Source organism: Bicyclus anynana, chromosome Z (assembly GCF_947172395.1).
Source record: "Bicyclus anynana chromosome Z, ilBicAnyn1.1, whole genome shotgun sequence".
NCBI classification, from domain to species: Eukaryota; Metazoa; Arthropoda; class Insecta; order Lepidoptera; family Nymphalidae; genus Bicyclus; species Bicyclus anynana.
In genome coordinates this window covers 11,958,266-11,976,734 of record NC_069110.1, presented here as the reverse complement: position 1 = coordinate 11,976,734, position 18,469 = coordinate 11,958,266, and the positions used below count along the sequence as shown (strand labels likewise).

General features: G+C 37.1%; 1 protein-coding gene across 1 annotated transcript in view; it reads right to left on the bottom strand.

Annotated features, from left to right (window-relative positions):
- Window positions 1-4,212: 4,212 nt before the first annotated feature.
- The window catches only part of LOC112049118 (transient receptor potential cation channel subfamily A member 1), a 39,264-nt gene continuing 25,007 nt past the window's right edge, over window positions 4,213-18,469 (bottom strand). The window contains exons 8-22 of the mRNA XM_052890511.1: window positions 17,727-17,966; window positions 17,437-17,544; window positions 16,678-16,856; window positions 15,563-15,842; window positions 14,365-14,534; window positions 14,110-14,254; window positions 12,635-12,742; window positions 12,470-12,577; window positions 10,428-10,689; window positions 9,492-9,700; window positions 8,340-8,528; window positions 7,685-7,957; window positions 6,521-6,680; window positions 5,945-6,123; window positions 4,213-4,482 (exon numbers count right to left, since the gene is read on the bottom strand). Coding sequence (XP_052746471.1) covers window positions 4,348-4,482; window positions 5,945-6,123; window positions 6,521-6,680; window positions 7,685-7,957; window positions 8,340-8,528; window positions 9,492-9,700; window positions 10,428-10,689; window positions 12,470-12,577; window positions 12,635-12,742; window positions 14,110-14,254; window positions 14,365-14,534; window positions 15,563-15,842; window positions 16,678-16,856; window positions 17,437-17,544; window positions 17,727-17,966 — 2,745 coding nt within the window. The 3' untranslated portion in view covers window positions 4,213-4,347. The remainder of the gene's footprint in view (window positions 4,483-5,944; window positions 6,124-6,520; window positions 6,681-7,684; window positions 7,958-8,339; window positions 8,529-9,491; window positions 9,701-10,427; window positions 10,690-12,469; window positions 12,578-12,634; window positions 12,743-14,109; window positions 14,255-14,364; window positions 14,535-15,562; window positions 15,843-16,677; window positions 16,857-17,436; window positions 17,545-17,726; window positions 17,967-18,469) is intronic.

The window sequence follows — 18,469 nt, the reverse complement described above, 5'->3', positions numbered from 1 at the left end:
TTAAAAGTAAATCATTTAAATTTATGTCAATACATTCATATTTTATAAACACTATAATCTATTTATTAGTTTAATTCTTAAAGTAGTATAACATTGAATGGTATATGTGATTCAGACCAACGACATCAAACCAATGGCAAAATCGTGTACTGTTTGATTGGGATTGAAAGACTGCTAAGACCAAGAACTTCGAGTTAGTAATCTATTTATATAAAAGAAAGTCATGTTAATTACACTATTTATAACTCAAGAATGGCTGGACCGATTTGGCTGAAAATTGGTGTAGAGGTAGCTTAGAACTAAGAGACAGACATATGGTACTTATCGTAGGGGTAAGGTTTCCCGCGGTCGAAGTCCGGTAGATTATTATACAATGTATTGCTACGAAATATCTCGTGACGTATGGAAATGTCATGAAAATTACGTTGTATGAAAGGAAATGTCAAAGTTAATGTCATGATACGTACAAAACCTCGTTTCAGAATAGCTCTCCTGAAGTTTGTTATTCTATGATCCTACCTTAGGTTACTATGTAATTTGAAACGTAGTGAGTTTTAAAGGTATAATCCCTCAAGTCAAGTCAAGCATAATGCAAGTTCAAGCATCAAGCCTATAGTTCCGTTCGTTCTCAACCCTTCGAAAAAACTTTTATAGATCAAACTTTAGGGATCTCCAGCGAAATTCGCTAGATAAACTGGGGACCTCATTTCTCATGATATCCCGTATAAAACGCAATAGCTCGATACGTCTTAAGCTAAGGCCCAAATGGCCAAGTGCGGAAAAGGCCCAGGAAAGAAGAAGAAGAAGACGTCTTAAGCTAGGTAAATCGAAGTTTACCTTTGAAACCTTCTAAAGCCACCACGTTTCCATTCCATAGTTGCGTACTGTACAATTGTACGTATGTATGGTAGAAGCATGAGCTCACAAACTTTCAGTTATTATAAAACGACAAAAGGTCAAGAAATCGCTAGTTCTTAGTCCAATAGAGAAGAAACAGTCACAGTACAGAGCCTGGCAAGATGCCGATCGTGTGAAACATTAGTTAAGTATATAATATAGACATTCAACAATAGGACTTACAGTCCATAAACATACATTAGGTATATTATATTCAAAATACGTAAATACGTAAATCTAACACTCCAAAAATACAATTCTCTCTAAATAAGCACCCCAAAACTTTACAGCAGACCAAACCTACCTCGCCGAGAGTCTTAACTTACTCGAATTTAATATTAATACCGTAAAATGCAGGTTGAGCGATTTTGTTTATCGTTTTTATTAAGTACTTTGTTCTTGAAAATATAAATTGACGTACAGAGCCATGTAAGTATTACTGAATATAGTTCAACTTACAGGCCGGTTTAACTATATATTTATTTTAATAAAGTACTATTTTGTTTTGAACCGTTCTTCGCTGGTTTTAATACAATATTCATGTTTTCATCAATATAATTCTATGAATTACTGTTTTTATGGGTACAAAATATGTCTAGTTATTTATTTGCGTTTGTATATAATTCAGTTTAATAGGTTCTATTTTAATAAGGACTATATCAGTACTACACTATGCGGTTGTGGTTATTGCAAAGATTTTATACTATTATATATGTCATCATCATCACCATTATTATCGCCATATTCGGCTCACTGCTAAGCTCGAGTCTCCTCTCCGAATGAGAGGAGTTAGGCCAATAGTCCACCGCGCTGGCCCAATGCGGACTGGCAGACTTCACACACGCAGAGAATTAAGAAAATTCTCTGGTATGCAGGTTTCCTCACGATGTTTTTCCAGCACCGTTTGAGACACGTGATATTTAATTTCTTAAAAAAAAAACACAACTGAAATGTTGGAGGTGCATGCCCCGGACCGGATTCGAGCCCAAACCCTCCGGAATTGGAGGCAGAGGTCATATCCACTGGGCTATCACGGCTCGGATATGTCACTAGTGCGTTGTAACTGAGGCGAACAAAGGAGGCCAATTGTCTTAATTTCAATTTGTCGCAAAGTAAACAAAGAAAGTTATTAAAAAAATAATACGTAACCATTGTCTACGATGTCGAGTATTCAGAAATTGTAATAACTAAATACATTATACATAAACATATAGTAGCTAAATTTTGATTACTTATTGCGGTGATTTGGTAGATAAATAAACGTATCTAATAGTATAAAATCGTTACGTGAAACTTAAACTAAGTTGTTGAAATAGGTCTTAATGTTTTATGGCTTTATATAGTAAAATTTATGTAAGTTCGTCTGTTTTTGTGCGTTATATCATCTATTTTTGGAAATGTTATGTTTTTTATATATTACAAAGAATTTACACATGTTTGTGTATAACATTAATTTAATTTGACATGAATGCAATATTAATTAACGTTCGTTTCATTAAATATACAAAATTAATTATATTGTAGAAATTACTATAGTTTTTTTTATTAGTTTCACTGTTTTTCTGTAATTGTTATTTGTTAATGTGAGTAAAATAATTCATAAACATTACATACACTATTTCTTTTTGCATTTCAAATTGAACATAATTAGTTAAATATAAAATTTGGTTATTTTTATTGGTTAACTTACTAAGATAATACCAGTTAATTAAACCGTGCATTACAGTACAGTAGAATCTCACTAATCCGGCACTTCAATTTATCGATACGTCCAATAATCCGACACCCTTCGCCCTTCGCTCGCGTGTCTCTGTGCGACGCACTGCTTAATGTGCGCTCAGACGTCGTCGATAGCTGCGCAAAAACGGAAACATATTAAGGATATTTTCAAAATGATGAGATTAGTCAGTTGTGACCTTAGACCAATCACCTTATATAGGACCTGCCTTGCTAGAGGTTACCTCTCTGTTACAACTATACAGGGTGGCCGGGGAGTTGATGTTCAAAGCTAAAATTTGGATACCTTGTAATGAGGAGTATCCGAATCACCCTGTGCAGCATGATAATGCGACCGGTATTTAATGAGTGAAAGAAAGATTTTTCGAACACTTAACTTCAAAGTTGATCGAGCGGACCATGTGACCATGTGACCAGTGGCCCAGTCTGTAATAAATAACTCAAGGACAGTTAAATAATTGCACGCACTTAAATTCTATAATTTGAGATTTAAATTGTCTAAATCTACTGCGTTTAAAATGCAATTGCAATAAAATAGTTTATCCTTAAAAATACCTTAATGAAAGGCCAATTACAGAAAATAAATGCCAGTTAACACCAGCATAATTTGGGCTTATTTTGTTGCTTAGTAACCTTGAAAGTTTTTAACAATACTATGAACTCATAGATTCCCTGTTTTGTTCTTTTCATGATATTTCGAACCTCGAGTTAGAACCGTGATTTTACTTTGCGACTAAATTTTAAGCAAGTTTCACAATGTCTAGTTAAGTAGTAATTTTCAAGGTGGTAGGTACTTTATATATCATAAACCAATGTTAGGTCAAAATTGAGAAAAAAAAAAAAAAAAAAATAAAATCTCCTAAACTAATCAAAATCGTAGAATATACATGAGAGTGTTTCGGATACACTCTGTTACAAGGCACAGCTTAGGCATAGCATTAGCATTGAACGTCAACTTCCCGGCCACCCTGTATGATCATGATCTAACGTATATACAAACTCCGTCTATAGAATCGATGTTTCACTGCGTCAAAAATACACGGTCGTGTGTATTACGATTTAAAATTTATAGTTGTGTGTAATGTATACACACATATATATATTTATATATATGATAAATTTATTGATTATTTCGATGTGTCAGTTTACATTGTCTTCCTCAGAAAACAATAGGCAATTTTGTTTGTGTATTTGAGTGTGACATAAGTCCATTATAAGGTAATTTGTCTGAGGTTGTGAAATATTACATATAAAAGCACAAATACATTATACTCTATGTTGCATGTATAATGCTTTAATTAATTTAATTACTGTTTTCAAAATTTTCCTGTAATTTTACACATTACAATTATCTGGTAACCTCTGGCCGGATTAGTGAGATTTTTTTGTATAATATATACTCAAAGGCACAATTATCCGCCTATAATTGTGCCTCCGAGTATGGTTTGTAGATTAAATAAAAATTAGCCAGCCCTTCTGTCAACAGAAGGGCTGGCTAATTTTTTGCGCAAAGGATCAGCCTGTCTGCCCAGCGCGAAAATGCAGCCAGTATTCTTGCCACCATTCCACGTGGGCATGATTTGTATAGTTATTAGAATAAGTTAGCTTAAGTTCCATATTGTATTCTTTCTCAATAAAAAAAAAATGAACTTTCAATTAATAATTGCCACCGCCATAGTCGCCTTGCAGACCGTAATGAACCGTTTGCCAAATTTAACTGGTTTTGAAAGAAGAAGCGGCCCTCAACTTATTTCGTACGCGGGATGAGTTCCAGCGGGGGGCTGCGCGGGTCTCCGCCGGAGAAACTCCTTCGTCGACATCGTCCGCCTCGGTTTTGATCTCCATTTTCTATAAAAAAAATACAACTCTGGCTTACACACTTCAACATATCATCCTACTAATATTATAAACGCGAAAGTTTGTATGGATGTTTGGATGTTTGGATGCTTGTTACTCTTTAACGCCGCTACTACTGAAGCGATTTGGCTAAAATTTGGAATCGAAATAGATTTTACTCTGGATTAACACATAAGCTACTTTTTATCCCGAAAAAATCCATGGTTTCCCGAGATTTGCGAAAACTGATGATTTTAATGATATGAATGTTTGTTACTCTTTCGCGCCTCGACTACTTAACCGAATTAGCTGAAATTTGTATTGAGATATATTATAGCATGGATTAACACATAGGCTACTTTTTATCCCGGAAAAATCCATGGTTCCAGAGGGATTTGTGAAAAACTAAATTCCACGCGGACGAAGTCGCGGGCGTCCGCTAGTATCTATATATTAAATCAAATAGGTATAGTACGCGGCCTGTAAGTTCAACTATGCTCTGTAGTACATTTTCGGGTGTTGGCGATTTTGGGCGAGTTACCGTAGCAACACATAGACGCAATTCAAATCGTGTACGAAATTTCAAATTATTTGACATACTAGTACTCGGTAACCACGAAGCACTTTATAATTGTAGATGACCACCATTTTGATTCAACTTACTTACTTATATCTGTATAATATATATATTTTTATTCTACATAGAAAGCAATCATGAGGTCTAATTTCGGGAAGAGAAATAGACAAAAAAATAACAACCAATGGCGGCGAAGAAGTTCCAGTCCCATCACTTTCGCGCCAACGCAATGAAAGAGATTACTTTTTTTATACCTACCAGTTGTTGTTTGGTCGGCGACCGTTAGTTCTAACATGCGACTAAGATAATATCGTAAAGAGATGTTTGGATGTTTTTTAAACACTTACCCATATTCATAAATATGAATTAATATTTAAACCACAATTTTCTTCAAAGTAAGGTGGACTCAACCACAGTTTAAAGTTCACTTTACTTGAAGATCTATTTGGAGGTTTACGTCCTAATCCATATTTATAAATAAGGCCGTTAAATAAGTATCCCGAGGTAAAATTACCGTATGCAATTATATGAAATTTATGACGGCCTCCGTGGCGCAGTGGTATGTGCGGTGGATTTACAAGACGGAGGTCCTGGATTCGATCCCCGGCTGGGCAGATTGAGATTTTCTTAATTTGTCCAGGTCTGGCTGGTGGGAGGCTTCGGCCGTGGCTAGTTACCACCCTACCGGCAAAGACGTACCGCCAAGCGATTTAGCGTTCCGGTACGATGCCGTGTAGAAACCGAAAGGGGTGTGGATTTTCATCCTCCTCCTAACAAGTTGGCCCGCTTCCATCTTAGACTGCATCATCACTTACCATTAGGTGAGATTGTAGTCAAGGCTAACTTGTACAGAATAAAAAAAAAGAGGGATGTCGGAACGATTCAATTTGAACTGACCTGCACAATTAGCCGAACAAGGTGATGCGTTTGGTCAAGTGTCCGCGCCATTTCCCGGCAACGTCGTTTGAGTTTGTCGACTTCTCTCATTATCGTGTCATCACTGCTTTCAAGGACGAGATCTAGATTGGCTGCTGTATAAATAAAGTCGTCGTCATCAACCCATATTCGGCTCACTGCTGAGCTCGAGTCTCCTCTCAGAATGAGAGGGTTTAGGCCAATAGTCCACCACTGCGCCAAATGCGGATTGGCAGACTTCACACACGCAGAGAATTGAGATAATTCTCTCGTATGCAGGTTTCCTCACGATGTTTTCCTTCACCGATTGAGACACGTGATATTTAATTTCTTAAAATGCACACAACTGAAAAGTTGGAGGTGTATGCCCCGGACCGGATTCGAACCCACACCCTCCGGAATCGGAAGCAGAGGTCATATCCACTGGGCTATCACAGCTCATAATAATCATCATCATCAATAAATAAAGTAATTATTATTAATTACAAATCATTAAGACATTTTTCAAACAATATTTTGAATGGTATTAATTTTACAATAAAAAAAATATTTACAAACCGTCATCAGTGAATGGGTTGCAGAACCATTTGCGTAGAATTACATCGAGAAAGCCAAGTTTACATTTCTTATTGTTTGGGTATTCAATCAGTTCATCCTTGTCAACTTTTTCCAACAGAAACGCAGGTAGTTTTCGCTCGAGTTCCGTATGCAAGACCACCTTTGACATTTTAACAAGTAAAAGAGAAATAAATTGAAGGCCATATTAGAGTTACAAAAAATATTAAATAAGATGCCCATTTTTTTTAATGCGAGCACTATCTTTTTTATTTTCCCCTTCCTTTCAGAGACCTCAATCATTAGACATTTCAAATCTCTTTACTTATATTTCTCCTATTGCAATAATGTAATAAAACTTGCAGACGCCACGTGGTATCACCCGCGTGCGGGGATAAAATATAACAGCCCTTAGCATCCAGGGATAGTGTAGCTTCCTACAGTGAAAGAATTTTTCAATATTTTTGGAGCCTATTCAACGCAGAGAAACAAACAAACAAACTAATAAAGGACCTCGAAAAAGTTCTCGCCGTTTTGCAATAAAATGACATTAAGAGGAGTAGGTGCATGGAATTCTGAACCGTAGTGTCTCTGCCAGTCCTACTGTGTACAACCGTAAATTTCAGGGTATTTTGGGATTTGCCACTCTATCCCCGAGTGCTACAGGCTGCATTTTATTCCCGTATTCCTACGGGAACGGTAACCACGTGGGTGAAACCGCGCGTCGTTTGCTAGTGTCAAATAATATAAATAAGTTATCTATCACATAACGTTGGTGTAACACTTAGTACGTATAGTTATTACGATATTGCATTCGCCTTCGCTTGCACATGACTTCCAGATGTATTTCAGTTATTATATAATCAATTTAGTGTTTACAAATACATAAGATTTAGTGCAAGTATTCCTAAATACTCGTACTAAATTTAGTACAAGTATTGTACGTAATTGTTATGCGTTATGATTATATAATGATTTATTTATTTTGCTATCCTCCGCGAAAAGCCGACGAACCCATGCGACAACGTCACCCAGGTTTGACAAAATACTCTCAACTCACACTTCTATACAATGTTATGCGTTATGTTTAATATTTTGTACCAATTAATGATAATGGGTTCTGTGATTTTTGGATTTTCTAATAGTAAAAATTAGATAACTTCTTACTTGCATAGCCAAACGTTTTAATTGAGCATTTCTCCGCACACTCTCAATGTCGCCGACAGCCAAACCGATGAGTAGGTTCATTAACAAAATCGGTATGAATACCATAAACAATGCAAGGATCAAAAATGTCGGTATGGGAAATGGCAACACAATGTCTGAATCGGTTTTGTAGTAAGGCTGCACGTAAGTTCCCACAAAGTCGATTTCTCCCAACATCATTGCGAAAATTCGCATCATCGACATTGGAATGCTACTGAAGGACAAATGTTTTCCCTGAAATTATAATAATATAATGTGGTAGAATCATTAATTAAAAAAAATGTTCTTTTTTTAAATCTCGCTCTCGCAAAGGCAAAAATCTATTCGCTTGCATTTTCAAAAAAATAATTTCTCTATTGTTTCTCTTTTCATGACGTCATGAACGCTTAGCATTGTTAGTTTGGAATAGGTAGTGTTTTCTAAAATATTACTGTAGCCATAACTTAATACGCCAAATAAGAATTAATATGAACTATGTAGATTTTCAACATGTAATCTTATTTGTTGTTAATGTAAAATTTACCTATTCAAAACTCTACCAAAAACAAAAAAAAAGAAAAAAAACAAGTTTCGCTATTGCTATATCTGTAACAAATACCGTCAAATGGAGACCCACTTTAGACAGCAGTACGAAGAATGACAGCCCAAAAGCTACGATCAAAATGGAAAACACCATCAAAACTTTTATAAGGGTCTGCAAGATTTCCAGGAACATCACCACGTAAATTCCAACTTGGTCAAAGCGCTGCAGCAGCAAGAGTAAATTGAACCACGACAAAAATACCGTGATCGAAGCAGCTGAGAACTGAAAAGTGAAATTTATTAAACCACACTGTCATTAATCTAAAATAAACCAGCGGACGACCGTATCTACGAGTACGTCTCCGAGAAATCTTCTTCGTAAACCACTTTATCTCTTTTGCTGGAAACCTTCGCCGCGTCTATCTGTCTATTTGTCTGTTTTTTCACAATAAACTCATAAACCACTAAAAGGATTTTCATGCGGTTTTTACCAATAGATAAAAATCGCCTATTATATGTAGATTTTTTCGCGAACAGACAGACAGATGCGGCGGTGAAGCGATATTCATTTGAAGCTCACCCTCTTATCTGTGGACTCAAAGACAAATAATAATTAATGGTAGATTGAGAGCCTGGGCAAATCTTTGTTTTTATTAAATCTAAACTTGGATCATGGTCTTTTTAGGGTTCCGAACTTACGTAGTACAAAACGGAACCCTTATTTATTCAGTTATAAGTTTGCATTGACTGCAATCTCACCTGATGTTCAATGACGGTGCTAGTCAGTCAGATAGGTAAAGTGCAGTAGACAACCATAGAGTTTGCACAAATGTGGCTTTAAGAGGAATGCGGTTTCAAGAGGTCAGAGACTCAACCATCCAAATATAAAGAGCATCCTTTTTTAATTACCTCGGTAATAATAATATGAATCATGTCTTCAATCGCTCTTCTAGAAACACTCTACAAACTCTACAGAAATGTTGCTAAACAAAGTTAGGTATAAAGTACTGGGGCATGATTTCTCGTATAACATATTAAAAAACTACTTCATTTACATGAACTATTGAGGTTCTGAATTACAAACTTGGTACCGCCCAATGCCACTATGGTCCAAAACCAAACTCCAAACTTTCAACTTTTATAAAATGAAATCTGTCCATAATAGACTTTTAGATTACAGAGAATAAAAAAATTGAGTTTAAACAGAAATCGTTAACATATAGATGTAGTATTTAATATTACGTACCTGGATGTCTTCATAAATTGGATATATGGACGGTAGCACCATGAGTACTGAGCTAACATACAGCATCCACGAGACAAAATTTGATGGATCCATTATGTAATGGCACTTTTGGTCCCTTATATTGCACATTTCTCGAATCAAACCAATGAAATTGTAGATGAGAATCGCTACCGTGCTCGTGTATAAAGCAATCCAAGATTCAAACTCGGCTGTGGAAATGAAATTTTCGTTTTTATTTTTTTATTTAATTATATCATTAAGTATCAGTTTTCACCACCTTTTGAAAAACTGTCGGATAACTTTGTCACTTGACATAAAGTAAGACAATGACAAAACTTATGGTTAAACTATTGTCCAACATTTACCAGAAGGTGATACCGGGCCTAAATATTTCGTTTTATTTTTCAGATTTCTTAGGACGGGGGCATACGATACGTTGCGGCGGCGGTGCGGTACCGGAGCGGTGTCGCTGCGTCGTCTCGCATAGAAATATCTATGGCATGTCACACGACTTATTAACAGACTGTCCAAAGCTGCCACGGCACCGCTGCGATATAACAACGTTGAGACGCCACACCGCTCGTGCGCCCGCTGATACGGTGAAATCTTTTCGTTAAGGCGGCGGTGCGGCGTCGGAGCGGTGTTGCTGCGTCGTCTTACATGGGAACATCTGTGGCATGTCACACAATGCGTTTCGATGCCGCACCGGACTTGCAACCACCCAGATAAGGCGGGGAGGGGTAAATGTGTTGCGACTTTGGAGCGGTACAGCTCAGTTGTTTATGCGTCACAACTACTTTATTAACAGACTGTCCAACGCTGCTACGGCATTGCTGCGACATAACAACGTTGCGGCGCCGCACCGCTCATGTGCTCGCTGATACGGTAAAATCTTTGCGATGCGGCGCCGTGTGCATCGTGTGCCCCCGCTCTTACTTGTTTTGTCTTTACCTTGTTCATCAGCAGGTTTATTTTTTAAATTAGCCAAAGTACTATTGCTGGTTTTGTTGTTTGTTTGTACGTCATACGGTTTCTTCATCAGTAGGTTCGCGTAAAGCGTGATAAATGTTAAGAAAACGCAGTAGAAAAGTAGATTGGCCAGGTGAAAATATTTTCCGTAAGAATTCCACTTCATTTGCAAGTATTTTTGACTTAGTGGATGAGCAAGCAGTTGCACACGACCATGAGCAACCATAGCCTGAAAATTATTGTCTTTGATTAACTTTAGAACAGTATATTAGAAATACATGCACGAATATAAAATGTATTAAACAAATACTTCTGTACAACCCATTTGCGATTATGTTATTGAGATGACTAAGGTTAGGGAGAAAAGCGAGCGTCCACACCATGTGTTTTGTGCTTGGGTTTAAGTATTTTTATAATAAATTTGTCGCACTTCCTCAGTGCGCAAAAGATGTTAGTTACATTTGCTATATCAAAGCACATAGTAGATCTATGATATGATTTTTATATGAAACAATCAACAGACAACCCAACCACCTTATTGTACGAGTAATGTTAGACTGTAGTGATATTACCAAGCTTGCTGTGTATTAGTGTATTATACACAAACATTCTTGTGGTTATGAATTGCAATGAGACCATTTTGGATTTCAAAATAAATTCACGATTTATTGTAAAATTTTACGTTTGACTAACCGTTTTCAAAAACAGTATTTCTTATTTTGTATTTTAAAGCAGCTGTTTAATATCTTTTCGAGGTATGAAGTTCTAACACTGCCACATTATAATTTCAAGCTTCTATAGAGAAACTTATAAAAGAAAGAAAAGCCAAATAATTCATAGCCCAGCACGGGATTCAAACCCAGGACCTGATGATCCAAAGTCGCATAGACTACCGCACAAACCACTGGACTAACGAGGTATAGAAGAAAGAAATCTTTCTAAATAATTTTTGAAGAGACTATTAGCGATTCTTGCGTCGAAAGTTACTTTGAATCATTTCAACGTAATAAAAAGTAAAGACTTTAAATATGTTCTCACGTTTCATCACCTGAGTATTTTTGTAAACGGTTTGAGACACGTAAGGGTAAAACTGATTAAAAAGTTATTTGTGTTGCCAAATAGTTCTCACTGCAAAGACAAACTTGTGCGAAGCGTCATTAGGCCACCACGTTTGTACACTCTCATCTTTGACTTGATCAACTATAATTTACCGTCTAAAACTCATAAAACAAGAAGTCTGACCCTAGAAAAAATCACTAGGCAGTAGAAATGGCGACTAAACGTAATCTAGCCGCACCTTTTTTTCTAATTGTGTAAGTTCTGCATTTTCGTTAAACAGCGTAAACTCTACAAACTAAAAATCTCAACAGCATTAGGGGGGGTTTTGGCGTAGAAGCATCGTTTGATGGGGCCCGAAGGCAGAAGCAGAAGAGATCGGCGGAATGACTCTCTAAGAGCGCCTCCTATGAGTCTCGAACGTAGGCTTAGAGGGACGTTTTTGAAGGATGTATTGGCCTGAGTGCGTCAATCCGGGCGCCCCCAAGAACGTGAGCTAAAAAACAAACGTCTGGGTGAAGTCAGATATTAGGGACCTCGTCTTCGGCGGCGAAGATGCTGTGTAGCTTGTGTGTTGCCTGAAAAGCTTTGTCGATCGTTGTCATCGTCTGAATCGTTAAAAACAATTTTCGGGCATCTAGGTGCTACGTACTTGTTCATTTCCAATATACAAGACACGCTGTCAAGACTACTTATTAGCAGTCGCGTCTAAGTTCGATAGCATGTGATGTAGCATTAAAATAAATATGTCTCATATTCGACTCTAGATTGCAGAGTGATTTCCCGCACTCTACAATCTAGAGCCGCTAGGTACTGGTACACAAACAGAAGTAGTACGTCATTTCTATTGCCTAGTAAGAAACAAAATCTGAGTCTGACTTAGTAAATTTTCGACAGGACGAAAGCGCACAAGTATGGATAAACCTATGGTGCTGTAGTGACACTCCACTCACGTTGATCACACTCAACGGTTCTGGGCGATACTTTGGGTTGTTCAGCGCCTGTCTTAGCGCTTCAATCTTAAGCTTCGAGTCTTGGTAGAACTTGAAAGAATATTTAATCTGCGACGTCAAAAAAAGTCAACATAGTTATTTAAGTGTCGTACTGTTATCACTTACGTTGAGGGCTGGTAAAGGTAAATTTTGAGATTTCAAAACACTCTCTGGCTTCTTGTTGCCTTCATCAGCTAATGGTTGTGTGCAAAGGGCATCGAAGTTGTACTTGATCTAAATGTCATAATCAGATTTAATATGTACCAAGCAAAACAATTTCATTCATGAGTATATAGGTATATTATATTACTTAAACAATCGTTACAAACCTATTATAAACTAGAAAAATGCGTTATATCCGTGCACTAATCTTTACATGAATATTTACTTATGCATCTAAGACCGGCTTTGCATAGCGGCTTTTCATATGTGATGACAGCTCTTAGAACTCGGCGTTAGCAATGGTAACACGAATGAAAATTTCAAAATGATCATACTACCTGTCCTCAAATTACTAAGGTTTCATTGCCAGGAGAAAGAATCTAAAGACAGCAGTGTCGTTCCCAAAGAAAATGGCAATTGGTTGAAGATGTAACCCGATGCGTAAGTAAGAGCAAATATGCGCCAAAGTACAATAGGTTGTACGCGATTAGTGCTAAGCGCTATCCAAAAACAACTAATTATTAAGAAAATCCTGAGTTGACTAAAATCAGTCACTTAGTGCTACTGTTCCCAAAATTTAGATTGCTCTAATGATCCTACTTTCAATAGAAGTGGCACTCAAAGATAAAGAATATTTAAATTACATGTCAAACACAAACTTTACCTCTTATAATAATTACAGATAAAAAGAGATGAGAGAGAATATGAGAGTTAAAGTTTATGGTATTGTAGGGGATAATATCTGGATTTACTAAACCGATTTTGAAAATTCTTACCACTAGAAACCCACGTTATTTGAAAGTGTCATAGGCTATATTTTATGCCCATATTCTCACGGGAATAGAAACTACGCGAGTGAAATCATGGGGCGTCGGCTTGTCTGTATACTTAAGATTTGATTTATCTCCAGAGAAAGTTATAATAGACTCCATAACTTTTATTCTGAGGCTTTAAAAGAAGGGTCTGTAGCCATGTGGCACGGCGATTCTCTTTCTACAAACGCTAACTCTTAGAAAATTAAGCGATGTATTGGAATGACATTTACTATCATCGACAGGTCATGTGATCAAGTTGTCGTTTGAATCTGTCATTCCCATACATTTTGTTAGTTTCAAAGTGTTAGCGTTTGTAAAAAGAGAATCGACCTGACACTTGGCTAAGGCCCCAGGTTATCTTATGCCTACTAGCTAACCAAATACACTGAACCAATACAGAAGATTACATTCAGTTTAGACTGACGTTAACTAATACAATAGGGAAAATGCTTGAATTTCTTTTTAATCTATAAAAATATTGTAAGTAATACAAAAAAATACCAATAAATAATACAAAGAAAAATATTGGGCCCTAATTCGAATCAAATGTTCACGTGGTTCGAATTAATTGTGCTGGATAGGTTTTAAGCCACTAAAATCGTCTTGTTATAATCATATACTTACATAAAAGCTCTTTGAATCTTTCTTGCAATTAGCTTTAGTGATGCATTTGTTCTGCACTGCCTCGAATACCCTCGGCATATAAGCAATCAAAGCCAGGGTCACGCAAGGGTGGCGGTCAGAACGAAGCGCCATTACTTCTTTAGCTCTGGAAATATTTTAATTAACAGTTTTTTAATAAAATTACAATCATATATTTGACGGCTGCGTGGTGCAGACCCTGCCGCATCCAAGAAGTAATTAGAAACAGTCTCTCACCTATTTTCATGGGTAACCATAGCAAGAGCCGCGTCAGGAAACTTGTAATAGATGGCGTAGTCAATAGCGCTCATGTCCAACTTATTGTAACTCAGGCGGCACCCCATAGATAGCAGCAAAGATATGGAGTTAGGTCTATTTTCCATAGTAGCCAAGTGAAGTGGGGTATTCTGAAAGGAAAATTATATTGTCAGAAATAGTTGTTTTTTTAAATGTTTGTTACCTCATAACTTTGCATTTATTAACCAACTAGCGTGGAATTCAGTTTTTCACGAATCCCGCGGAAACCATGGATTTTTCCGGGATGAAAAGCCTATGTGTTAATCCAGAGTGAAATCTTTTTTCAATCCAAATTTAAGCTTCAGTAGCTGCAGCGTAAAGGAGGAACAAATATACTTACATACTTACACACACACACACACACACACACACACAAACACACACACACACACACACACACACACACACACACACATACAGACACACACACACACACACACACACTCACAAACTTTCGCCTTTATAATATGAGTGTGATTATGATAATTCTTTCTTTGTTTGTAAGAGTATACTTCCAGATTGGTCCCATTTTATTTTCATGAAAATCGGTTTAGTAATTTTATCTTGAAAAGATAAAATTTAAAAAGATTTAAACCAGTCTGATTTTAACATGCACTCGTTATCATTACTTTGAAACTTTATTTTCTTTAACAGTCAATTACTGAATTAATTGCATTATCAAGGCATTATCACAGTTTAACTATTAAGGACTTTAAATCAAGGTATCAGCGAATCAGCCAAAGAGCACAAGCCTACTAGTATATTTTCTGTTAGGCGAAACATTTAAGGCCCCCTTAAATGTTTCGTTTAATAAAAAAAAACAAATAAAGGAGTCAACCTTTATTTGTTTTTTAGGAATATTTTTTGCACTTACGCTCATCTAAGCTATTATGAGCTCAAGCACATATTTATCATAATATAAGCTGATTTTACATTACAGAGGGCCTAGTGGCAGTTTGATACTGTGACTGTCACGTAACGTAAACGCGAATTTCTAAGGAATTGAAACAGCGCCATCTAGTGGCACTACTGCACAACTGTCTCAATTCCATATAAATTTACGTTTACGTCAACGTGATAGTAAAAGTATGAAAATATTGAAAACTCCCACTAGGCACACTGTACTTTTTTTACTCACCCCGTCTTTATCTGATTGATCCAGTAAATGGGAATGAACTGAATGTAACAGTTCTATTGTTTGTATGTACCCACTCATGGCGGCCAAGTGCAGTGGGTTACGACCGTTGTGGTCTCTATGCAGTAAGGCTCCTCGGTTAAGTAACAGTTGCACCACTCTTGTGTGACCCTCACGAGAGGCAATGTGCAGTGGTGTGAGACCTTCACCGTCACTCTCGTTTATTATGAAGGTACCTTTATCCGAATCTAGAAGCTGGCTGGCAATGTGGTAACGTCCATACCTGTAATTAGTAAACATGTAAGAAATTAAATAGAATGCTGTCATTATATTGATATAATCAGTATTATTAACATATATATTGAACTCTCTATAGGGTCATTAAGTAACATTATTTTGTTTTTCTGTGATTTGAATATTTTGTACCAAATTGTATGAAAAACAAATGTAGTACAGTATGACGCACCAGGTGCGCGCGGGATACTATAGCCAGCGTTTCCCAACCTTTTTTAGCCATGGACCCCTAGGAAATCAAGAACAGTTTTCACGGACCCCCTTAACAAAATAAACAGCAAAAAATCCTTATAAATGCGGCAGTGATGCCAGATAATAGCTGGATTCATCTTCTTCACGCGCGCCTAAAGCCCTATTCGTGTCCCGGTCATAGCCCGAGCACCGTCGACACTAACTGCTACAAACTTCAAGTAATTTCATGAGTGGATACTTCAAATATTGCTTCACCTGTTAGTGTGCGAAGGCAGAGGTGATCAAAATAAAAAATCCTCACTTATGCTGTTGTTGTGTTCGTAACGAACATGTGCAAGAAAGTTTGCATCATTTCTAATACCTGTGCTCTCATCTAAAATGATTAAAATCTGCTCGCTTTAAGTAAGCGTAGCGATTACGTGATATTAGCATTTATGTATGGTCCAGAGATGACACCGCGGACCCCCATACACATACTCGCGGACCCCCAGGGGTCCGCGGACCACAGGTTGGGAAACGATGCTATAGACCATGTTTAGCCTTGTGGCTACGGGAGTACACGAAGCGCGTGACGTTAAATACTCTTATAATGATGATGATGAAATAAATAAACTATTCTAGTTTTTATTTACCTGGCAGCAAAATGCAGGGGACTCTCGTTGTTATTGTTCTTCAGATTTATGCAAGCGCCGAGTTTTATGAGACTTTCCAAGGACCTGATATGCCCTTCACGACTAGCATAGTGCAGGGGCGAACAACCTTTGCTGTCTTTCTCATTAAGAAGATGTATAAGGCTTTGTTCACAGCGATTCTTAAATAGTAAGAAGTAAAATATGTAAAAATTATATAATATAGGTACAGTAAGAAGTATAATGTAAATAAGTATAAGTATATAGTCAATTAACAATTAGTTTGCTTTATGATTTATTTGTTGGTATTTATCGGAAGGGGGTCTCCAAGGGATGATAAGAGGAATAAAGGAAGACAGGTGAAACGTTGGGAGGATGATTTTAAAAAGGTCGCCGGTCCTGAATGGATGAGAATGGCGAAGGACAGACAAAAGTGGAGATCTTTAGGGGAGGCCTATGTCGAAGGACAAGCTGCTAATTAATAAGAATTATGTATATACTTTAAAATGTAAATGTAACTAGCAGTAATAAAGGCTTATTTTATTTTTATTTTTTTTTTATATTTATCGGAAAAGTTTTTGACCATGTTTACAAAACGTAGAGGATGCAAAATTTAACAATTTTAAGCATATCTATTACATATTATTATTATATCTGTGGGATAAGAATGAAGATCATGGGTGGAGGTGGTCACGGCCCTCATATATGAGGAACACGACAGAAGGAGGAGGATCTGTGGTATAAATTAATCAATAATCTTACTCTGCAAGTAGCTGCGAAGTCTTCCAGCCGCCCGCCATTCATCACGATTAGATGTAGTACATTTCTATCATTTGTATCCTTCAACTCTACATCTGCTCCGAGGCTTATCTAATTAAAAAAAAGTACATCAAGATAGCTACAGGTATACTTGCATTGCAGCTTAATTACTCGTAACGTAACTTATTTACTTAAGTATAATGCGAAAACGGTGAAATTAACGAGTCAGCGCATATGCATATAATTACTGAGTACAAATAAACTAAGGATAGAAATATAAAAAAAAATACTACCAGAGTATGAACAGTCCTCCAGCCAGCTCTTGAAGCTGCCAAAAGTAAAGGAGACCTTCTTTCCTTATCCATAGGGTTGATGTCGGATCCCTCAGCGATCAAATAGTTGACAATATCGGGATGATCAAACATGGCAGCACAATGTAACGGAGTCATTCGCTGTACGTCGCATGATGTAAGACAAGCCATTTTCTCATCAGGCTGCATGCTGAACATTAGCTTGACAATTTCAAGGGCACCCTGAAATATACCATTTTTACTTAATAACATGATATTCATCATCATCTAATCATTCTAATCTGCTGCCAGAAAAGTTTAAAGCCACCTACAAACAGCGGCAACCTGCAACCCGCTTTATATCTTCGATACACTAAGTAGGGAGACGGCCAACTGAACGGTTTCTGGTGCGTGATTGCTATTTCAGCACTTAAGACCCAACGGCTAGCTGTTCGAACTATATGCCCCACCCATTTCTTCTTCAGTTTTGCAACTCTCGGTAACTTTGGTTCTTCTGCGGATCTCTTAATTTCTGACAGAATCAGATCAGAGGATCAGATACTCCGAGTATAGCTCGTCATTAACAACCCATACTCACTGTTAAAAACGAGTCTCCTCTCAGGATGAGAGGGGTTAGGCCAATAGTCCACCACGCTGGCCCAATGTGGATTGGGCGACTTCACACACGTAGAAAACTTACAAATTTCTTATGCAGGTTTCTTCACGATGTTTTTCGCACGCACGTA